Genomic DNA, 24150 nt, shown 5'->3' on the forward strand with positions numbered 1-24150 from the left:
AGCTGTGGTGTTTACTGGTTTTTTTTTTTTCTCTTACTCGTCTCGAAACCTACTATATATAACAGACTTTTTCCAACGGTTCGAACCTCTCACTCCCCTTTTTTGTGCTTAGTTAGCTCCGGGAGCTGAGTTTATGGGGAAGAGAGGAGGAATGAGCCCCAGACCCCGGGAAAGCAAAGCGCACTCCCCCTCTTATGTCACCGAATAGCAAATTAGTTCTCAGAATTCCAGAGGCCGAGCTATGCTACAGCGAAGACGCCGACGTCACAGAGGGGGCGCCCACGTGACGGTGGCGGAGCAGGCTGTACCATCGGGCGGGGCCCGGGGAGGGAGGGACCTTCTCTGGCCCCCCAGTCCCCGAAGAGAAACCCCCAAATCGGATACCCTCGGTGTGTGGGGGCTTCAAAATAGGCCGGGTGGTGGGGAAAGGGGGCGATTTGGGGGAACTTTTATGGGGCAGCGGAGGCAAAAGTTGCGCGGAACTGACACCGAGTCCTCCCCTACCTTGTTGCAATGGTAAAGTCCGCAGCTCAAATTCCGAGAATTGAGCTCTGTTGATTCTTAGAACTGGGGTTCTTAGAAGTGGTGATGCAAGAAGTTTCTAGGAAAGGCCGGACACCAGGTGATTATTGCTGTTGCTGCCGCCGCTGCTGCTGCTGCTGCCGCCGCCGCTGTTGCCGCTGGTGCCGCTGCCGCCGCCGCTGCTCATGATCATTATTTTACCTTTTAATTCTTTTTTTTTCCGCTCTTGCCAAATGCTTTGGCTCCAAGTTTCCTATGTGTATCTATTGATATAAATGTATATATTTATTTATTTTAGCTGTCAGGTGTTAAAATAAATGCCGAAGATTAAGTCCCATGTCTCTCCCACTCTAGGATATAGATTTTTATATATGTATTATTTTATTCTTGTTGTCTTTTGAGTGAATCGGCCGGTTTGGGGGAGGCTTTGGCCACCCTCCCTGGTGTTGTTTTGGTTTTTGGAGAAGGAGGTGGAGGCGAGGAAGGAGGGGAGCGAGGGGCGGCCGGAGCAGAGAGGACGAGACAGTTGTTTGGGGGGTGATTCGGCCAAGTCTGGGGGCTGTCTGACCCCGGACGGCGGAGAGGACGCGCGCTCGCGCTCTCGCTCGCGCTGCTGCTGCTGCTTGCGTACGGCTTGTGGTCTCGCTGGATTCGTGCGGCTGTGTTTTTCCCTCTTTTCTCGCTTGCAAACTGCCGTCTTTGCTGCCTCGCTTCATCCTCCCCTGCCCTCTCCCGCCCTCCTCCTCTCCCCGGCTTCTTCCTTCCTTCCCCTCTTCCCGTCCTTCTTGGTAAACTCCGGGAGGTGCGGAGGGAGGCTGCCCGCCCGCTCGCCCCGCTGGCTCCCTTCCACCGGCTTCGGTCCTCTTAGGTTCCCTGCCTCCCCGCCGAGATTGGGGCGGAAAAAATGCAACCGAACTCGCCGGCTGCACCCCCCTCCTCCCCGTTCCGAGTCGTGATCTTCCGAACCGGAGCCGAGTGTTTTGATGTCCCTTTCCCCCTGTGTTTTATTTATTGGGGGGGGGGGGGCTTGGGGGGGTAGAGAGAGAGAAAGGTTTAGCCTGTTGGGGGCGGGGATGTTGAATACTTTGAAAATTATTCTTTCTTGGTTGCAGTCGAGGGAGTCCGGAGCCCTCGCGCGCGCCCGCTCCGCATCCCCCGGAGCTCGGCTGGTGGCGGGACGGGCGTCTGGGGAGCGGGCCGGGGGGTGGGCTCGGGAGAGGGGTGCTCGTGTGCACCTGCGGTGCCGTGGGAGCCCGCGAGGACTCCGGGAACCTCTGCCAGGACCGCTCAGACCCGCGGGAAGGTGGCGGGGGTTTCTGGCGGTCGCGGTGTTTGTATTTTGGGAGCTGCGTGACTCCTGGTTCGCTCCCAATGGCTGTTTTCCCCTTTCCGAAATTTTATTTTCCCCGCGGTGCAAGCTTCGTGCAGAGACATCCGAGAGCCCGAGAGTAGCCGACGTCAGGCTCTGGATTCCGGAGGTCGTTGCACCGGGCCAGGGGAAAAAACAAACCGTCCGAGCCCGCGTTCCTACGTGCAAGACCCGGGCGAGAGGCACTTTGTAGCCCTTGGTTAGGGGACCTGGCGCGGGAAGAAGGGGCGCGGGGTGCTAAAAGGGGGATCATTGAGAGTGATTTTGCAAAAAAAATGAAAAAAGCCCCCCCCCCCCAAAAAAAGAAAACCGAAACGCGAGGTTTGTTGGATTTGCAACCTGTGGCTCTCCTCGAGGGAGTAGGAAAGGGGGAAGGCGGCGGCGCGGCGGCGGCCCGGGCTGAGCGCGTAGGGACTTGGAGCCCCCGAAAGCCGCAGCGCTGGCGGGCAGCGGGAGCGAGGGGCCACTCCGCCGCGGCTGGTGGTGACCGTGGTAAATGTCTTGGAAACTGCGGATTGCGTTGCCTTTATGATGCCCTGTTATTGGAACTCTAGAGGGGGAAAAAAAATGAGTGTTGCAATAATTAGTATGAAAAGCTCCCCCGTGGAATACAAACAGTCCAACAGTTTTAAGGAGAGAGAGAGAGAGAGAGAGAGAGAGAGAGAGAGAGAGAGAGAGAGAGAGAGGAGAGAGAGAGGAGAGAGAGAAGAGAGAGAGGAGAGAGAAAAGAGAGAGAAAAGAGAGAGAGAGAGAGAGAGAGAGAGAGAGAGAGAGACGCTTTCTATAGTGGTCCCCTTCCCTCAATAGTGGTGGGGGTCTGGATAGCTCAGGGGAGGTGAAGAACTAAGCCCAGCAGCTAGGGTGCTAAAAGGCCAGAACTGTTACTGCCTCTCTGATTGCCCCCAGAAAGCCTGACCATACCCCCTAGGAAACTTGATTTAATCTTTTCTGAATTTCTCTTTTCAGTTTATAGTTTGGGAGGGGTGAGGCATATGGTAACTCTCAGCCTTAAAAAAATATATTAAGTCTGCGCAGATCTATTACTGCCCAGAGTTTGGGGGGGGGGGGGCGTGGGCAGGAGAGAGGGAAGCAGGGAAAGGCTGTTTAGAAATACAGTTTGTGGCTCTGAGCGATGCCACTGGCTTCCTCTACAGAGACGGCCAGTTTCCCTTTTCTTTGCAAGGTGTGTGTGGTTTTAATAAATAACTTTAAAAAAATCATAATCAAAGGGGACCCGGTAAGATTCATCAGGAGACAGGTATCTATTTTGCTCACTATTTACTACCAAGAGCGTTTGGCACTGGAACAGAACCTCGTAAATCTGCAGCCCAAGTTGAAGTTCATCTGGCCCTAGTCCACACGCTATTCCTGGAGGTAGCAAACATGAGCTCAAAGGAACGAGGTGAAATAATATTCCTGCTTTAAAATATATACCTTTCCTCATTAAGGAGAGGAGGTACGGCCCCTGGGGGCAGGGGGAGTGGAAAGAGAGTACCAGGAGATGGTCATTCCCTTGCTAAAATGACTGCAGTGGAGTTTTGTGACCAAAATAGAAACCAGATGCCCCCTCCCCGTTTATAAGTATATTTCCCGCATCCTTTTTGGAAGACTTGACTGCAGGCCCAAGCATTGGCTGATAGTGGCAATCTGGTTGGAAGCTGTTGACTTTAAAAAAATAATACTAAAGGGCAACCTGGACTAGGCAAGGCAGCTGGCTTTTCTCTCTGATCAGTTTTGAAGGGTTTTGCCCCATGCTTTCTTGTAAACGTTGTCCAATTTATTCTGGGTTTAGTGGACAGAGATGGAATCCTGCGTTTCCAAGCTGTCATTTGCTGAGCCTTGAAGAGTTCCAGTTATTGGTTGAGTAAATGGTAGCCAAGACGAGATGTCAAAATCCTTCCTTCCCCCTCTCCCCGGCCGAGTAGCCCGCACTCACAGCCCACTTTGTTGTGAAAAACTTGAGTCAGAGGACACAGTGCAGTAGCGCCACCCCTTGGAAGGTGAAACTCTTGTTTGCAAAAGTCAAATATTTGAAAAAATATTGTGAAATGATCTCATGAGATTTTTTTCCCGCTTTATAAAGGAAAGATAAAACTTTTTTTTTAAAGAAGCATCTTGCAGCTGATGTCCCAGATGGGAAGGAGGGAAAAATGCAATTTTTTTTTAAGCTGGGTTGGTGTCATAACAGGCAGAAGTATTTCCTCTGTGTGTGTGTGTGTGTGTGTGTGTGTGTGTGTGTGTGTGTCCGCTGCCTCCGAGGGAGGTGGGCACTGACTAGTCGCCTTGATGGTTTGAAGAAGCGAGCTCTGTCTGCGGTGGCTCCCCTCCCCTCCCCTCCCCTTGGACTTGACTGCTCTGCTCTGGGCTTGACTTTGAGATAAGGAGGAATGTGGTGGTGTCAGAGAAACGCCGTGCCCGGGAGTCCTGTAGTTTTCCTGGCGGCGAGGCCGGAGTGTCTGGAGCGAGCGCGGCGGGCGGGCGGCGCGGGGAGGCGTGGGGCCGTGCCCGCTGCTCCGGGCCGCGTCCGGAGCCCTCCGGGAGCGTGGGGCGCGTGCCGGCTGTGCACTGCGCAACAAGTGGAAACGCTGCCGCAGGGATCCGAGCGACGCTGCTGTGTTGTGGTCCAACCGGCCAGTGGCTGCACACCCCACTGGGAGCCAGGCAGGGCTCGGCCCGGCCGTCTAGTCCAGGCCCGCAGCCGCTACGGAGACCCCCTCCCCGCGCCCGCTCTCCCTCGCCCCCCAGCGCTGCCTAGCGTTCTCAAACCCGGCTTGGATCCTGCCCTGGGCCTCCAGAGTCCCCTTCCTTTCTCCTCCGGGGCCATCAGTTTATTCCTGTTCTTGTTGATTTTTTTTTTTATGTTTTTAATTTGCACGTTGACTGGTGTTTGGCAGGCACCGCTGCTAATTCCATCGAGTGCCATTTCGCTTTTTTTTTTTTTTTGGAGACAAGTGCGTCCTTTCTCTCCTACTTACATTCAGCCTTTCGGGCTGGAAAAAGCAATCCACGCAGAGCACAAGAACACAGCTCCAGATACCGCTTTGTGGCTGCTAGAGGCGTGAGCCCCAGAGAGATCGAAATCGCAACTAGTAAATTTAATGTTTTCCATTTTTGGCTATGGAGGCCACCGCCTAATCCCTTAACAAGTGCCCCTTCTCCCCCCACCATCCCCCCCTTGAAAGGTTGAGGGTATTTGGGTGTGGAAGGCTGTGGCTGCGCAGTGATTTTCGGACGGGCCGAGCCTGCCCCCTAGTGGTGGGTCGTAGCTGAGCTCCCCGCCTGGGGCTGGGGGCTGACCGTGTCATCCTTGGTGCCTAAATATCGGGGCTGTGCTAGCACAGAGCTAAGCCCCCCCTAGTAGGACTGCCATCCGACCTCCAAAGTTTGGGTGAATTAGTAAACCCTCCCCGCCCTCGAATGACCGGTCCCTTTCCTGGATCGCTCAGGAACTGACAACTGCCTCCCCTAAAATTTAGAAGCATAAAATAGCCTTGCACACAGCTGCCCTGACTGTCCCTGTGACCTCACCTGGGGAGAAAGAAGTTGCGAATGGAAGCTTGCCACGGGCCCTTAGGACAGACGACTCTTGACAGCTGAGGAAACTAACCCAATAAGCTCAGTGACCTAACCGGGTCCAGAATGTGAGCTTCTGAATTCCAGAGCAAGTCCAAGGCAAGTTTATCGCGGCTCCTTTGAGGAGGCATCTGCGAGAAAGGAGCGGCAGTCAGAGCCCGTTTTTACCCTCTTAGGTCACCATCAGTGGAGAAGGTTCTCTGGCTGGCTTGGAGAAATCTGTTGAGAAAGTATGGTCTTAAGATTCTCAGTCACATACACAACCAGCGTTACGACTGTGTGTGTCTTAGACCCGAAGGATGTGTTGTGGAGCATGCTGGGGGCATTTTTTTCCTTTTTGGGTCACACCCAGCAATGCACAGGGGTCACTCCTGGCTCATGCACTCAGGAATCACCCCTGGCGGTGCTCAGGGGACCATATGGGATGCTGGGATTTGAACCCGGGTCCGCAGCGTGCAAGGCAAACGCCCTACCCGCTGTGCTATCAATCCAGCTCCTGCTGGGGGCATTTTAAGGCCCCATCCCCATCCCTGTTAGCGGTGCACCCGGGCTGTGTCCTAGGCTCAGTCTGGGATCCTGAAAATACTCCATTGCTTTCTTTCCCCTTCCCTGCAAATTTGGCGAGAAACCCGGTGCGTGCGTGTGCCTGTGCGTGTGCCTGTGCGTGTGCGTGTGCGGGGCCGGCGGGGAGACGGAGGTCAGAGGGCGATGATGCAGTGTGCAGTCCGTGGAGCCTGTTTGCCACGACAGAGGTGACAGATTTCCCGAGCAAAAAAGTTTTCTTTCTCGGAGCACCGGCCTTAAGATGGCAAAGGCGCGGCGGCGCGCTGGCGGCCCCTAGCGGCGGCGGCGGCGCGTGCGCTACCCGCGGGAGGCGCCGCGCGGGCCCGAGTTCAGTCCCCCACTTCGCGGGGAGCCGTCGGGGGAGGCCGCCGGGGGAGGCCGCCGCTCGCTGAGACGAGCCTCTGTTCGGGCTGGAAAAGAATCTGGGGACGTGGTGGAAGAAGGGTGAAGTTTGACTCATCGCTTCCCAAGGACAGTTAGTGCCTCCCCTCTTCAACCAACGCGAATAAAGACCTTGGCGGACTTCTGTCCACATTGGATTTCTTTTAAAAACAAAATTATTTAAAGGCATTATTGGGTCGGAGAGGTCATGCCGTTCCCTCCTCCAGGCGTTTATTTTTGTTTTGTTTTGTTTTGTTTTGTTTGTTTTGCGAAGGCAAGGCCGGGCCTGGCCCATCCAGGATGACCGAGCTATCTCTGCTAGGGGACCTGATAGCCTGGCATTGTCTGCAGGCTGTGTCACGAGCTGGGCTCTGGGTGGGGGGAGCGCCCCCCCCACCCCTGCAGCTCCCCTTCAGATCTTGATGATCAAACACAGCCCTCTCGTTTATGGCGTTTCCTAGAAGTTTGCAAGCTTGCAGGAGTGCTGTTGGCAGGGAACGTGATAGAAATGAAAAGTCAGGACATCGTGTCCTCAAAGCGACGGGCCGAGGCCCCTGCGTTATCAAATTCGCTGCCCTCGACTCCCGTCTCCCAACGCTCCCGTTCCTCCGTCACGAGCGGGAAGCCTGCTCACTGGCTTAAATTAAAAAAAAAAGAAAAGAAAAGAAAAGAAAAGAAAAGAAAAGAAAAATCAAGGTTGGACCCTACCCGACCGACCCCAGCGATTTGTTCAGCTGAGCCGCTAAGGAGGAGGGAGGGAAGGAGCGCTCGGGCGGGAGCCTCGGATGCGGGTTTCACGGTGCAGCTCCAGCCTTATTCCAAGTCTGCGCCCCCCGTGCCTAACCCCTGTTTTGAAATTCCTATTTTGGCCTTTTTTTTTTTCGGCGAATTGTTGGCGTTATTAGATTACCAATAATCCCCAGGCCGGCCGGCAGGGCTGGAGGAGAGGGGGGAGAAGGGGAAGGGCGGAGGGCGTTCTCCCAATCCCGAGACGGTCTAAACTAGGTCAATGGCAAGGAGGGGCGGGGCGACCCGGGCCCGGGCGGTTTCAAGCCTTGACCGGGGGCGCCCTCTAGTGTCCGGCAGGTGTTAGCACAGGCGGAGGTCGGCGCTCCCGGAACCTCGGGACTCAGAATTTACCCCAAGTGCGTTTCCCTTCATTCTAACTTGGCTTTCTAGACCCTTCCCCCCATCCCGTACTACCAACATTTCGACCTGCGCTCTCACCACTATCCTCCCGAGGAAAGGGGATGAGAAAGCCTCCGAAGAGGGTCCGGTCTGCAAAAGCCCTGGTCAGACCCCCCCGCCTCTGCTCCGGTCACCACCCGCCCAGTGTAGACACCGAGTGGAGGCGTTAGAAGTAGCGCCTTTCCCTCCACCCCGCAGCTCCCGGCTGCAGAGCCGCTCCCTGAGGAACTGCCCCACCCCTGCACCCCCTCCAAGAGCAATTAGGAGCTGAGTCCCTTGCAGTTCCCGAGAAGGCCGCGCGAAGGCAAAGCAACCTCGGAGCGCGCTCCTGCGCACGCTGTGGGGGGTCCTAACTTTGTCTGAAGCCGAACCCTAACTTTATCCGAGAAACTGAATTCAGAAATGACGAGGGCTGGCCAGGTTTGGCCTGGCGGCACCTAGTTCTAAAAAAAGGAAAGAAAAAAAAAAGAATCTTGGGGCAGAAACCGGAGCGGAACTGGGTTTCCCTTCTGGCCAAAGGTGGCAGAAGGGACTTTCGCTTTAATGTTTCTCCTCCTTGATCCAGGGCTCCCTGGATGGAGACCCTCGACCACGGGCCCCTTGCCTCGATACCCGAGTTTTACAAAAGAGGAGGTGGGGAAGGGGGGGCGGGAAATGAGGAGGAGAAAGTGGGAGCCCGACGCACCTGGCAACGCCTGAAATTGGGACCATTTGAAATCAAGATATGAGTCTGGGAATGGACTTGCACTTTTACATGCCAGAACGGCGCCGCCACGAACTTGCATTCGGACTTTCCCTTTCTACAGAGCAGTTGTTGGGGTGGGGGACAGATGGCCCTCGCGAGGTCCGGCCCGTGCGCGGTTCCAGGACCTCCGGGGAAAGCGTGTCCCTGCTGCCCCCTGCGTCCCCGGCGCGCTTTCCCCGCCGTCCCCGCGGCTCGGGCGGGATCCTGGCAGCAGTCGGGGGCCCGGCAGCTTCCTGGAAAGTTACTTCTGGTTGGAGCCCGCCGTGGGCCGCGCGTGTTCTGTGAAATCCGCTGAGCCGAGAGCCACTCCGTTCCGGGAATGAGAGGGCCGTGCCAGTTTCCCCTCACGGCCCCCTGTCATAACGGGCGTCACTTAATGTTAGCCACCGGGGCGCACCAAAAAAAAAAAAGTTTGATTTGAATATAACCGAATTAAAGGTCGCTTCGGGCGTAGACGTCCACCACTTCTCCCGGGGGCTTGGCGGCGGATGCGCGGCGGTGTCGGCGCACAGCCCGGGGGTGGGCGGTCCTTGGCAGCCAGGTACAGGGGTGGGGGGAGGCGGTGGGAGGGCAGCGAATCTGCGCTCCACTTGCTCCGGGGCCCCGGGGCTCGCATCTGCGGCTGTGCGACAGCCGACGGCGCGTGCAGGAGGCTTGGGAGAGGATAGGGTCTTTGGTACTGTCGCTTCCTCTTGCTCTTAACCTCAGCTCGCTCTTTTTTGACTCATCTGCCCTGTCCCTCTCCTCCTTTCGGATCCTTCTCTCCCTCCGATCGTTTATTTGGGGGGAGGTGGGAGGGGCGCTTTGCGGGGAGTGGAGGGTGGAGTGGCCCCTAATCTTTCCTAGCTCTTTTCTGCAGGCTGTGTCTTCTCCTGAAGGTGCTGGGTTGGAAACGCGCAGGGAAAGCGCCAGGGATAGAAAGTGCGTGGGGGTTAGAGAGGAGGGTTAAGTCTCCCTTAGTGGTTGCTGCGGCCGCTGGGGCGGGGTGCAGGCGTCCAGGTAGGGTGGCACTCCTGTCAATTTCTCCTCCAAGACTGCCCTGCGCGCGCTCGCGCGCGCTCTCTCTCTAGGTGGTGGTTTTTGTGGAACGCATCTGGCGTGTGGCTTTGGTGTGATGGCTGCAGTTTGCAGACAGGGTTTGTCCAGGAGTTGGCTGGGAAGTAGAGCTCTTGGGCAAGGCTTCTGTCCCCTGGAACCTCAGTGTCCTTCCGGGAAAATCGGGGCTGTTAGCAGGAGCCCATACCATTATAGACAGCCCAGCGCTGAGTGGTCTGAAAAAAGCCTCCCCCAAAATGCTGCAGGAGAGCCCCTCTGCCCTCCTGCCTCAATCCCACACGCTTGCACGGAGCCGCCTGAAACAGATTTCATTTAGGAATAAGTGAATGTAATTGGGGAGGAAGGCCTCCCGTTACATGCATTTGTTTTGGGCCAGACCAGGCAGAGGTTTGGGGTGAAAAGTGCCCGCCCAGTCTACTGTAGACTCTGGGGATTGTTTGTTTCCATTTGAATCTGCAGTGAGTCACTGCCACTTGTCAAGGTTGAAATGGCAAATCTGGGATTCTTGTGGTTCTAAATGCCTGCCCATGGCAGGCCAGGAGCACGCTGGTGGTTGGAGCTGGTTATAGGACAGACTTAGGTATTCCAGAAGCACTTAGAAATCTTGTCCTTGGGGGGGGAGGAGAGGTTTATAAATAAGTCTCACATGTCTCTTAAGCATTCTTCAAAAGGAGGCGATCATTGAATCTGGTTTGGAACAATGTGGTGTGTCTCTCTTGCCCCTCTTGTGGTAGGCTGGGGAGAGGAGGAAATAGGTTCTCTTGTCTTTTTCTGTCCTCTCCCTTCCACCCCCTACCCCCATTTTCTTCCCCACCCCCTCCACTCACTCACATGCACACACTAACCTTGAAGCCGATGGGATTGAGTGACTGGCACTTGGGACCACAGAGAAATGTCAGAGTGTTTGGTTACAGACTCAAGGAAACCTCTCATTTAGAGTGCTCATTTGGTAAGACTCAGCAGCCTGGAATGGGGGCAAAGTGTTTGTGTCGGGGAAGGAGCTTAAAAATGAGATTCACCCACATCAGGGTGCTGTTTTGCATGTTATACAGCACGTAGGCTGATTTGGAAAAAGGACAGGAATTCGAGCCAGGAGACCTAGGACTGGGCCGCCAACCATCTATGTGGCCTGACATGACCTCCTTGGCCCCGGGCCCTTTACCCGGAAAAGCGCTCGAAGGGACTATGCCTATTTTTCTTTAAAGGGGGGGACTTGGGGGCCAGGGAGATAGCTAAAAGGGCTGGAGCGCATGCTTTGCCTGTGGGAGCCCTGGGTTCAATCCTTGGCACAGCGTGTTCCACCCCCCCCCCCCCAAAAAAAAAATCACTGCTAGGAATAGCCCCGGATCACAACTGGGTATGAGCCCCAAGCAACAAACAGGAACAAACTTAAAAGGAGTTTAATTAAGTACTATTTGTTTTGCAGCCCCCATAGGATTATGAATGAGAGTGTTACACTTGTGCTTTCAATGGTTTTGTTTCAGAGAAAGCCATCTGGAGAGGGGACATATTGCATGGGTGCTCCCCCGGCCAGCTAAACGACCCAGTTAAACCACTAGCAGGGAGAGCACAAACTTGGAAGTTGTATGCACTCTACCTGGTCTTAGATCCAGGAGGGAAAGGAGAAGAAACTTTGAAAAAGAAAGCGAAGATTCTCACGACAGGCATGCCACCTCAGGTGGTACGCAGGCTCTGTATTCAGTTGTCAGTGTTCCAGATTATTGGGAACTCTTACCTGAGCAAATCCCTGAGTCTCAGTTTTATCACCAGAGAAGTAGAGCTAAAGGCATGGACTCTCTTGGCCTTTTGGAGTCATTCTAAGACTTGTGGGATAGTACTTTAACCAGTTTTGATAAAAAAAAAAAAATCCAGTGTTTTCAGGCCCCCCAAACCCATAGTCATTAATATTAAAAGAACTACTTTTCATATTTTTTTCTTTTCCATATACTCTAGTGACCTTTGGATGGCATTGTTTTTTTTTACTTTGTAAACGGAGATATGTGTATATTTATGTGTAATTAATGTATGCAGTTGTATTCCCAGTACTCAGACTAGAAGCATTATTTTGGGGTGCCATAGTTTTGGGTTCCAGTATCCATAAGAGCAGGGCCTGGAGAAATGTTTGCTAGCTAGTGGTGAAACCATACCAGCTGGCAGGCCTGCCACTATCAAAAAAAAAAAAAAAAAACTAAATACATGTGTCCTAAAAGAAAACTATAGTGGACAATCTCATATTCATTTAAATAAATTTCTGTTTCCTTTCTTCTCTTCCCTGCAGGTTTTAAGCAAAATCTTGGACTGTGAATCTAGGCATTGGGTAAGTACATCACTTTTTTGTGCTTTGAAATTCCAAACACTTGTTTGGAATTTGCTAGTTTATGTGATTCTGTTTGCCACTTTCCATTAGATGAGATAAAAGATAGCCCATTCCTTGTTTATCACTTCTAAGCCTCACCCATCACTCCTGTATTAGACTAGTTTAACAATATTGTGTCACCACTCCTTCCTTTTTTGTTTCTTAGCTACTGACAGTGAGTTAGGTGCTCAAGGTACATTCGGAAGGACAAAGACAGATAACCTGGCACGGCGACTGTAATTTTTGAGGTCTTACTATGGACCAAACATCTTTAATATTTTTAGCCACATAGATACTACTGCTGCCATGTTGGGGAAACAAAGCCCAGAAAGACTGAACATCCTGCCCCAAGCCACACAGTTTGCGAAGGTGAAACTGGCATGCTAGCCTCCAAGCATGCTTATTCTCCCCCACATAACGCTCACTGCCTCTCAGGACTGGCACAGACTTTGGCAGCCAGCAAAAGTACTCAATGGACGCTCACTTGCCTCCCATTTCCCCACTATTCCGCCATCCAGAGACTCCTGGAGTTATTCAAAGACTACATTCAGGAGAATTCAGTTTCCCTATGCTAGCGGCTGAGCCACCTGGCAAATGGGAAACAGGCTTTGGATTCTGAGTCAGTCCCTGCTCCGTTATGTTTTACAGGTGAAGACAAAATGGCCTCACCGGCTGACAGCTGTATCCAGTTCACCCGGCATGCCAGTGACGTTCTTCTCAACCTTAACCGCCTGCGGAGCCGTGACATCTTGACTGATGTTGTGATAGTGGTGAGCCGTGAGCAGTTTAGAGCCCATAAGACAGTCCTCATGGCCTGCAGGTGAGGGTCTGGAAGAGAAAGGTAGATGAACGAAGGGGGACTAAAGAGGACCGGAAAGACTTTGGCTGTGTTGGGGAATTACTTTTCGTGTGTCCTCAGTTGTTCAGTGCATGACCTGGCAAAGTGGGTTTCCAGGAAGTGAATAAATAAACATTACTTTTCTCAGAGAAAGCGTTTCTGTTCTGTGGGAATAGAGGGAGAAGAAATCATATACTGTCTTAAAAGAGGATGTGTTGGGAGGCAAGTAGGGAGAGCAACTTTAGTTAACTAATGAGTAAAAGAAATGCAAGGGAGAATTGTGCAATAGTTTATGTGGGCTGGGCCGTGGCTTTGGGGTTGAGCACGTGCCTCACCTACGTCAAACACTGGATTCAGTGCCTAGTGCTGAAAAAGAAAGAGAGGAAATGTATCCAGTTTACACAGAGACCTTTTGCTCTTTTATTTTGCAATTCTTTACTAGATGCTACAGTTCTGTTTGCACGAATGGATCAGAGTATATAAATATTAGTGAGAATGAGCCAGCTAATTCTTCATACTTACTGAGTAGTTCAGTTGTTCAGAGCCATTCTGCATGAATATCCAGAGATCTCCTTGGATATTCACAGTAACCAATGTTGTATGGGCAGTATGATTATTTCCATTTTGTAGATGATAAAATGAAGACACAGACAGGCAAAATTCATAGAAAATTTACTCAACATGTACATAAAGCACTGTGTTTACTTGTAGTGACAAAATTAATCTTTGCAGACATATAAAACTAGTGAAAATACTACCAGGACATTTGCTGTGAGCCACACATTATTCTATACTGTTTATATTGTTCTCCTGGCTTCAACCCTATGAGGGTTGTTCCTATTTTAAATTTACAAGGTTACTTAGCTCAGAAAGAATGGAACCAGGATGATCAAACCTAGAACTTTGACTTCTAATAGAGTACTTTTCATTCTACCAGACTCCTGGAGTCAGGAGTCAAGTCCTGAAATTGGAATATTGATCTTTGGATAGCCTATGAGCTTTCAGATAATCAATAGACAGTCAGTGTAGGTATCAATTCATTTACTTATTTGTAGAAACTACCAACTTGCTTCTAAAACAATGCAATAAGATTTTAAGCACAATGTGATGAAATTATAAAGGTCATGCTTATTCCAACCAAAGCTATAGACTAAAACTCGTTACTGCAAGTGAGTGATAACTTAAATGTTTTGGTAATCCATGCACTTAGGTTAAGTGTAAAACTCTCTTGTAAGTATGAGAAAACAACTTAACCTCTCTGATCCCCCTCCTGTAAAGCAAGAAGCTAATAGTATCTACCTTTCAAGGTTGTGAGGAATACAACGATAATGCATGTTAAGTGCTTAATGACTTGCTGGCATTTTCTGAGTGGTTAGTGATTGTCATGGACGTTCTGGAGCGAGCCCCAAAGGAGAGGGGCTGAGCCTCCATACTGATCACTGCAAAACCAGAGATTCTGCATGGTTGTAAAACTGAGTCATGTTTTTATTTCACAGTGGCCTCTTCTACAGCATCTTCACAGACCAGTTGAAATGCAACCTAAGTGTGATCAATCTGGATCCTGAGATCAATCCCGAGGGGTTTTGCATCCTCCTGGACTTTATGTACACATCCCGGCTCAATCTTCGGGAGGGAAATATCATGGCTGTGATGGCTACTGCTATGTACCTGCAGATGGAACACGTTGTGGACACTTGCCGGAAGTTCATCAAGGCCAGGTGAGCTGCCTCCTAGATGTCTAACTTGGAGATGAAAGGGATCAGAGAGCGTGCATAATGCATGAGTACAGAAAAGTCATCCTCGATGATGTGCCACAACAGCAAAATAAGTTTTGCACCCTCTGCCCTTTCTACTCTTACACTCCAGGCAAACTTGAGGTCTACCGCAATTCAGACATGCCTGGGGCCTCCTTGCCTTTTGATTTCTTCCACTTGCTGTGCCTTTTCTTCCACACATTTGCACAAACTTAGATGCCAGCTCCTCCATCAGTGTGTGTCTGGGGACAGTTTTTCCTCTGTTAGCCCTTCCTTTGTGGTGGGAAGCATTTTTCCTGACCTTCAGACCTTCTTTCTATCTTCACTCTTTGCATTTATTTTATAGTTCTCCAGACTTCTGTTTTGACTGCCTATGTATGTGTATTTGAGTTCCCATCAAGTTTGTGGGCCACTTCAGTCATTTTTCCATCACACATTCTCCTACTAGACTGCAAGAAATTTATTAAATTTAATTGAGGTCACTGGTTCTAACCCCCTACTCAAGAATGTTTAAGCCATGGCCATCATTTTAAGATGAGGAAGCAAAAAGCCAAAGAAGCAAGGCACTTTACTGAGTGGAACAGACTGAAGGCTTGAGGTTTTAGGGATGTAATATTTGGCAGCTCTGGGATAAACATAACCCTTCTTAAACAAAATAACTTCTAGCCTCTGAACATCCAGGATCCAGGAGGAGTTCATTGTTCCCAGCATCACATGATCTGCCTTGGATGGTCAAAGAGTTTCCCTACATCATGAGTTAAAGTCTATCTCCTTTTATCTTTATTCATTGGGTCTAGCTCCCTTAACTGCTGATCTGGCCTATTTTCTGCCCACATCCCATCCTGATAAATATGTATAGCTAGAGCTCTTTGTGCCCTCTAGGTCATCATCATGGGGGGAGGATCATCACTCCATCATTGAAAGGTGCTCTGTGTGGGGCAGGGCTGGAGTCCAGAGCAGCTAAGAGACCTGCTTTGGGTTATACTGCTTAGTAGCACTGCTGGGCTTGGAAACCAGGCACGGCAGCTCTAGAGCCAGGGGGTTTTCTTATCCTGAGACTGTTGCTGCTGCTTCTCCAAGACAGACTTCCCTGGGAGTCCAAACAGCATTGCGGGAGATTGGTCCTGCCCAGGCGCCAGGCTGTCTGCAATTCATGGTGCCAGCAGTCAAAGCAGCAGCCTCCCATTGCTGAGCCTCTGACTCTGTATATGGGGAATGGAGACAATCCTGCCCACCTTTCCTTCATCATAGGGTTTCTCCTGGGTGAAATGAGAAATGGGCTCTGAAGGCTTTATCGAAGTGTTGACAGTCTATAAAATCCGAGGAATTACAGATTCCTGTGTACACACATGTGACTTCACATGCAAAGTGCTGTTTCTGGAAGCGCCAGGAATTCACTTTATTCCTCAGACTCTGGGCTGTATTTCTAGCCTTCGAGCATCCAGGCTGGGATGTGACAGGCGTCCCCATTCTAACCCCTGCACGAATGCGGTTACTAGGAGAGCAGAGCCCTAGGAAGGCCATCTGCTTCCCAGTTCTGATCTGGGCCTCAACGTTCCCTTGCTTTTGTCTCTGGCAGTGAAGCAGAAATGGTCCCTGCCATCAAGCCTCCTCGGGAGGAGTTCCTGAACAGCCGGATGCTGATGCCCCAAGACATCATGGCCTATCGGAGTCGCGAGATGGTGGAGAACAGCCTCCCCCCACCGAGAAATGGGTGTGAGAGCAGAGCCTTCGCTCCCAGCCTGTACGGCGGCCTGTCGACACCGCCAGCCTCTTATCCTGTGTACAGCCACCTCCCTGTCAGCAGCTTCCTCTTCTCTGATGAGGAGCTGCGGGATGCCCGGATGCCTGTGGCCAACCCCTTCCCCAAGGAGCGGGCCCTCCCCTGCGATAGTGCCAGGCCCATCCCTGGCGAGTACAGCCGACCAGCCATGGAGATATCCCCGAGCATGTGCCACAGCAACATCTACTCACCCAAGGAGGTGGCTTCCGAGGAGGCGCGGAGTGACATGCACTACACCGTGGCGGAGGGCCCCAAGCCTGCCGCCCCTTCAGTCCGGAACGTCCCCTACTTCCCCTGTGACAAGGGTGGCAAGGATGAAGAGAGGCCCTCCTCTGAGGACGAGATTGCCCTGCATTTCGAGCCCCCCAACGCACCACTGAACCGGAAGGGTCTGGTTAGTCCCCAGAGCCCCCAGAAGTCCGACTGCCAGCCCAACTCGCCGACGGAGTCCTGTAGCAGCAAGAATGCCTGCATCCTCCAGGCCTCTGGCTCCCCGCCAGCCAAGAGCCCCACGGACCCCAAAGCCTGCAACTGGAAGAAATACAAGTTCATTGTGCTCAACAACCTCAACCAGAACGCCAAACCAGAGGGAGCCGAGCAGACCGAGCTGGGCCGCCTTTCCCCTCGGAGCTACGCCGCCCCCTCAGCATGCCAGCCCCCCATGGAGCCCGAGAACCTTGACCTCCAGTCCCCGACCAAGCTCAGCACGAGCGGGGAGGAGTCCACCATCCCACAGGCTAGCCGGCTCAACAACATCGTCAACAGGTGGGTGCCCGAGCAAGATCTGGGCCTGGGGTCTGGCACCGGGCTCCAGGGTCACTACTTCCTTTGCTTTTGGGGGTCGGGGGGCTGAGTTCTTTCCTTGCCTCTGATGTTGCACCTATATTATAGAGGTGGGGTGGGGTGGGGTGGCAATGTCTGTTGATAAATTCGCCTAAAACAGGGAGGATGCTAAGCATGAGGATATTTCCACTTTTCATGCCACGTGTGCTTCCCTCTGAGGTAGAACAGTCTACGCAGAGGCAGCCCCGACGGTGCTGATGTGGCTGGGTGATGCCCATACTTGCCTTAGACTAAGAGAGTTTATGGCTTTGAGGTCTGATGGGGAGAAGCTGGGTTGACATTTAGGGTGTTTGGCCTCAGTGTGAGCCCCGAATGCAAGTGTTGTGTGGGGGTCACTAGGTGACCTCCGATACTTGGCTCTGGCCTCTCCGCTGGCCTGGCCTGAGCAGAAAAGGAGGGGATGGGATGGGAGTTTGGCGGAATGATGCACCTGTTGCAGCTGCTCAGACCCTTTCTTCCTACCACACAGGTCGCTGACGGGCTCTCCCCGCAGCAGCAGCGAAGGCCACTCACCGCTCTACCTGCACCCCCCGAAGTGCACGTCCTGCGGCTCCCAGTCCCCACAGCACACAGAGATGTGTCTTCATACCGCCGGGCCCGCCTTCCCTGAGGAGATGGGAGAGACCCACTCTGAGTACTCGGATTCCAGCTGTGGTGAGTCCCTTCCTGCCTCCTCTCACCCAGGAGAGGGAAGGCTCCTGCCTCTCCAGGTTTTGTGCCTCCACCTTTGTGGATGTTATTATTTCTGATTGAGAGCCAATGAGAGGTCTACTGGTGCTTAAGATGACCAGCCACTCACCCCACTCTTGACCAATCAAAAATTAGGCTGGCCAGAGTAAAAGATGGGGTGCTAGAGTTAATGTAGGGTAGAGAGGATTGGTCAAACAACCTTTCTGCTGCCTTCTGGAAAAGATAGTTTGTGGGGCTGGCTGTAACTTCCAGAACCTTCTTGCTCCTTCGGGATCCAAGTAACTGGTGTTAACCTGTGTGCTGCCTAGATTCTATAAGGATAAAACTTTATTCCTGAGTTTCTTGTAGTTTCACATGAGTCCCCAATATAGAGTAGATACTTAATTTATCTAGTTGAATTCAGTTGAATTCAACCTGTGGAACACAGCATTAAATGAGTTTCTGGATTGTCTGTGATTGGCAACCCCAGTTTAACCAGATGAAATATCTCAACTCTCCCCCAGCTCTGAACACAGGACTGTATCCCAAGGATGTCCAATAAGGGTTAGAAAACCATTATGCCATGAAATTTTTCAAGTTGTTATAAGCAAAGAAAATACATTAGTGGCTCACACAGATTTCACAAAGGGTCACCCACCTATAATTGGGAGAACAGGGACTGTCCCCGTCTGTCCCCCTGGCCATTTGCCTTTGTTCTGCATTCCAGTTCCTTCTCTCTGGGCTTCTGTTTCTATTTCTGTCATCATCTTTGGTGTCCCAGTCTCAGAAGTGTTTGGGAGACATGGAATCCAGATAGTTGCCAGGGTGACCGTGTTCATCATTAATTCCTCCTTCAATGACTTCAAAGTAGCCTTGAATTTGATTTCTATCTTACATTCCTATAATGCTTTGTGTTATACAATATGTTCCTATGAGGTAGGCAAGTCAGGGATTTTTTTTTTTTAATCCTGATTTTGGAGATAGGGACACAGGGAGGTGAAGGGTCTTGCCCAAGGACTTCTGTGCATCAATGTAAGCAAAACTATGAACTGATAAGAGAAGTGAGCTCTCAGAGTCCTCAAGAGAAGTAAAAACTAAGCCAGTGTTGCTTTCTTCAAGCTGGTGTGGCCCATGTGGATAGCTGTTGGTTGGGGCTTCCCTTCTGAACCTTAATATTCAACTCTGTCTCCTTTCTTCCCCATAACGGAAACTCAAGTGCTTAGAAGTATAAGATTCCCAGTGTCCCTTTGCTTTGGTTTCTAGGGATACGGAGTGGGTGGGGCTGGAGGGAGGGTGGGCTGAGGGTTCACTTTGGCACCAGGGGTAGTTCCAAAGGAGACAGGCTTTGCCTGCCTACCTCCCTTCCTCGTGCTGACATCAGTGTCCCCCTCCCACCCTCTGACAGAGAATGGGGCCTTCTTCTGCAATGAGTGTGACTGCCGCTTCTCTGAGGAGGCCTCCCTCAAGAGGCACACGCTGCAGACCCACAGTGACAAACCCTACAAGTGTGACCGCTGCCAGGCCTCCTTCCGCTACAAGGGCAACCTCGCCAGCCACAAGACCGTCCATACGGGTATGGCCCTGCTCCACGCCACCTGGGCTCGCCAGGGGTTTAGAAGGCAGGACAGGGAGGGGATCCTAGAGAAAACAGAAGGGGGGTCTCTGGTACCTGAGGGGGTGAGGCAGGGAACAGGCCCCGTCCTGGCCTGAAATGAGGGTCTAGCCCTGTCCTGTCTCTGCTGATTGGTCACGCCCTGTCATCTTTGCCTTCCTCTGAGATGCTCTGTCCTGCTTCTCTTTTGCTGGGGTCAGAAATGTTTGTCCCACAGTTCAGCGGAATAAGTTAAGGCAGATGGAGAAAAAAACACATTGGACTTTTATAAAGATATTAAAAACTATTTTTTTCCCTTCATTCTCCCCCCCTACCCCGCCCCTCCCACCCCTGCCCCATGAGTTTGTTTCTTTATCAACTCACAGTCCTTTTCCAGGAAGCTTTTAAGAATGTGATTTTTTTTTCGTCCCGAGTTGAGGCTGTTAGTATTTTGAATGGATCCATTATCCCAAGTCCATCCCATGAAGGCAGTCCCAGCCCTTCAGTTTTTCTCTGCCTGAGCATCTGCTAAAATTCAGGCCTCGTTCTCTTGGAAATGGAATCCAGCTGTAGCTGACCACAAGGAAGAAAAAAAAAAAAACCAGAGGCATGTTCTATAAGACAGAAACTAGAGTAGCTTGATTGTATCTTTCTCCCTCCTGAGTGGGTTGATTGCCTAAGGAATCTTACCCAAGCAAGGGGTGAGAAAAGTCTTCCTAGTTCATTTAAATTTGCCTTTCACATCAAGGAGGGAAACTGAGGCTTAGAGAAGAACAGTGACTTGTCCAGATCCTTCAGTTAGCTAATCCCTGTGACAAAGCCACTCTCTAAGCTTCCCTCCCCTCCTTGTTCCTCTCTGGGCATCATTCCACATACCTGGGCCACCCCCTGTAAGCCTTGTACAGATGTGAGAGAGCTGGAAGCCAGGCCCCTGCCTTCTTTGAGGGACATCTTCCAAGGGAACGCCCCCCCCCCCATCCAAGGGCAGTTTTCTCAGAAATCTAGGGACAAGGAATGTGAAGAACTGCTCTGTTGAACATGACCCCCCCCTGCCTTTTTTACAAAAATAATAGGTGAGAAACCCTATCGCTGTAACATCTGTGGGGCCCAGTTCAACCGGCCAGCCAACCTGAAAACCCATACTCGAATTCACTCTGGAGAGAAGCCCTACAAATGCGAGACTTGTGGCGCCAGATTTGTGCAGGTGAGCCGAGACCTGGAGCAAGGACCCCACTACCTCAGACAGCGGGGTGGTCGGGTTCTGTGCTCACCCAGGCAGAATCTCTCACGCCATGCTATTCCTTTCAGGTGGCCCACCTCCGTGCCCACGTGCTCATCCATACTGGCGAGAAGCCCTACCCCTGTGAAATCTGTGGCACCCGTTTCCGGCACCTTCAGACTCTGAAGAGTCACCTGCGAATCCACACAGGAGAGAAACCTTACCATGTACGTGGGCTTCTTGGGGGTCTCTGGCTGGCCTGGGAGGGTAGGATGGTGACGGAGTGGGACAGTAGAACTGTTTGCTCAGGTCCATAGGACCTTGAGTGGGAAAATATCTATCAATTGCACCAGAAAGTAGAACCTAACTCATGAGATGGCTGTAGTAAGGATTTCATCGAAATGTTTTGGATAGTACTTGGCACGGAATAAGAGTACATAAGTATTGGCTATTCAAAATTTTGCTCGAAGCTTAGATGCACAGTAATGAGAGTTAAGTGTGACCTTCAAAGTGTGTTGATTTTAGTCCCATACAGAAGGAAAAGCCAAGACCCACGAAGAGAAATGAAGTGTGTTTGGGAAACAGAGCAGGTCACAAAAATATTTCCACACCAGGCTTCTTTTTGCTAATGGTCCCACCCATTTTTTCCTAGTTAAAAATTTTTTGACGTTAAAACATATTCTCTTGAAGCATTTATTCTACCTGTTATTTGGGAATAGTTTTAGATTTATAGCAAAATTGCAAACAATACTTAGTGTGCCATTTCACCTGTTGTTAACATTTTAATTAGTAATATATACAAAGTCTGTGCTTTATTTGTATTTTCTTACTTTTCAGCCCCCAAATATCTTTTTTGGGTGTGCTCTAAGAGCTCATTGAGTTTATCATATTATGTTCAATTATATCTTTGACTTTTAAGACACTTTACAACTTAAATTTTTTAATTGATTGAGTCACAGTGAGAAACACCTTTAATTACTAATGCCTTTTTAGTTTATCTAAGGTACGTGCACTGTGTGGGACTATAATTGCATTTTTAAAAGTATATTCTAGACTTCTTGGTTTTCATAAATTCAACTGGTCTAGTCTATTTGTCCAAATCTGTTTACAGTCATTGCATAATCAATACATTGCACAATATACCTAAGAGGTATATTCTGTTAGGTACTAGGAAGATGATAAAGTTCAGCAAAAAAGAGGCCATTGTCCTTAAAACATTCCCGAGCTGATAAGGATGCCAAAACATACAATGGCTATGTGACAAGTAGCACAGCAGGTTTGGTGTTTGCCTTGCACGCGGCCGACCCGGGTTCGATTCCCAACATCCCATATGGCCTCCTGAGCACCGCCAGGAGTAATTCCTGAGTGCAGAGCCAGGAGTGACCCCTGTGCATTGCCGAGTGTGACCCAAAAAGAAAAGAATCCTTTTTTGGGTTTCTTGGATTGACAACAGCTAACGGTGTACCTCTGATTTCCCTTCAGTGCGAGAAATGTAACCTGCACTTCCGTCACAAAAGCCAGCTGCGCCTGCATTTGCGCCAGAAGCACGGCGCCATCACCAACACCAAGGTGCAGTACCGTGTGTCGGCCACCGACCTGCCCCCGGAGCTCCCCAAAGCCTGCTGAAGCATGGAGTGTTGATGCTTTCCACTCAGCCCCTTTCGGAATCTACCCAAAGGATACTGTCACACTTTACAATGTCCATCCCGTGATGTGGTACCCTCCTTCATCCACTAGGTTCAAATCATAACGGGGGTGGGGGCGGGGGGTGGGGTAGGGTAAGGGCAGGGGGACCCGGAGCCAAGTCGCTCCCCTTTCCCCACTGCCATAAAACATCAAGAAAATAATACTGCTTCTTCTCCTATGTGTAAGGCAAACCATGTCAGCAAAATGCAAACTCATTTTATCTATCAAAGTGGGAGAGTATACAAAAGTTCTGACTTGACTAAGTCTGCAAAATGAGGAATGTATATGTTCTGTGGGAACAGATGTTTCTTTTGTATGTAAATGTGCATTCTTTTAAAAGAAGAGACTTCAGTATGTTATCAAAGAGAGGGCTTTAATATTTTTAACCAAAGGTGAAGGAATATATGGCAGAGTTGTAGATATATAAATATATATATAATAAATATATATAAACCTAAAAGATATATTAAAAATATAAAACTGCATTAAAGGCTCGATTTTGTATCTGCAGGCAGACACGGATCTGAGAATCTTTATTGAGAAAGAGCATTTAAGAGAATATTTTAAGTATTGCATCTGTATAAGTAAGAAAATATTTTGTCTAAAATGCCTCAGTGTATTTGTATTTTTTGCAAGTGAAGGTTTACAATTTACAAAGTGTGTATTAAAAACAAAAAACAAAAAAAAAAGCTACCGAAGGAAAAAAATGTGTAGTTTTGTTCTAGTTTTCGGTTTGTATATACCTGTACAACGTGTCCTACGGTGCCTTTTTTCATGGAAGTTTTCAACAGTGGACAAGCGCGCCATCCCTTTTGGAAGTGTAGGCAGACACAGGGACTTGAAGTTGTCACTAACTAAGCTCTCTTTGGGAATGTTTGTCTCATCACATTCTGCGTCATGCTTGTGTTATAACTACTCCGGAGACAGGGTTTGGCTGTGTCTAAACTGCATTACCGCGTTGTAAAATATAGCTGTACAAATACAACAATAAAATGTTGAAAAGTCAAGCTGATGTACTGGAGATTTTTTTCTTGGATTCAGGACTGGGGGTGGGGGTTGTCTGGTTTCCCTAGTTCTTAACCTTTTGGAAAGTCCTCGCAGAAGGCTTGCTGGTTGGTGGAAAATCTGGGACTGGACTCGTTATTGGAAGCTATTGAGATGATCTGGAACTCCAGACTGGTTATCAGGAGTGCCAGTGGAAGGGGTTATGGGTGGACCTTTCACCTATGTTTCAGGATGGTCCCTTCATTTGTATGTTAAACCCGAGACTGAGATGTTAAGATATATTCCAGCCCTTCTAACTCAGCTGTGTGCGTTCTTCCCTTCTCTGGCTCCGGGAAAATGTGCACACGAGAGAGAGAGAGAGAGAGAGAGAGAGAGAGAGAGAGAGAGAGAGAGAGAGAGAGAGAGAGAGAGAGAGAGAGAGAGAGAGAGAGAGAGAGAGAGAGAGAGAGAGAGAGAGAGAGAGAGAGAGAGAGAGAGAGAGAGAGAGAGAGAGAGAGAGAGAGAGAGAGAGAGAGAGAGAGAGAGAGAGAGAGAGAGAGAGAGAGAGATGGCCCTAGTCTCCTTGCTCCATAAACAATCTCTATGGGGAACAAGGGGGCAGTTTGAAGCCTTCTGGCTCACAGTTCATTTCTTATTAGAACCTCTTTTGTATCTGATTGACAGACATCTGTAGACTTAGAGCACGGTGTGAGCGACTAGTGGCCAAGCAACCTTCGGTTCCTGCATAAGTGTTCTTTGTCTGAAGAACGCTGTGGTGATAGTTGGCCGCCACTCCTGTGACTTGAGACGGTCTTTTCCCTCTGGGTTCCCTTCCCAATCTGTCCAGGAGATTGGATTAACTAGATTATTTATGATTCCATGATTCAGACATAAGTTCACCCTAACTTGCCTTGGCACCCAGTTCTATTTCACCTCAAGAAACCCCAAGGATCAAGTTGATTGACAGGACCTAAAAACAGTGAGGACAAGTGTGATTCTGGCCGCGGGCCCTGAAGAGAAAGTTCACAC

At 50.4% G+C, this 24150-nt stretch overlaps 1 protein-coding gene across 2 annotated transcripts; it reads left to right on the top strand.

Moving 5' to 3' along the window:
• The first annotated feature begins 548 nt into the window (after window positions 1-548).
• On the top strand, window positions 549-23144 carry BCL6 (BCL6 transcription repressor). Of its 2 annotated transcripts, none has more exons than XM_004603016.2 (10): window positions 549-622; window positions 11677-11715; window positions 12403-12574; window positions 14089-14310; window positions 15926-16894; window positions 17442-17626; window positions 19047-19214; window positions 20306-20436; window positions 20541-20678; window positions 21934-23144. In XM_004603016.2, exons 3-10 carry the CDS (start codon window positions 12414-12416, stop codon window positions 22075-22077), a joined length of 2118 nt encoding a protein of 705 aa, XP_004603073.1. In that variant the 5' UTR covers window positions 549-622; window positions 11677-11715; window positions 12403-12413; the 3' UTR covers window positions 22078-23144. The 2 variants fall into 2 exon arrangements, with proteins under 2 accessions (XP_004603073.1, XP_054982422.1); XM_055126447.1 differs by lacking the exon at window positions 549-622 and adding an exon at window positions 9168-10347.
• Window positions 23145-24150: the final 1006 nt, after the last annotated feature.

Source organism: Sorex araneus, chromosome 2 (genome assembly GCF_027595985.1).
Source record: "Sorex araneus isolate mSorAra2 chromosome 2, mSorAra2.pri, whole genome shotgun sequence".
Lineage (NCBI taxonomy): Eukaryota > Metazoa > Chordata > Mammalia > Eulipotyphla > Soricidae > Sorex > Sorex araneus.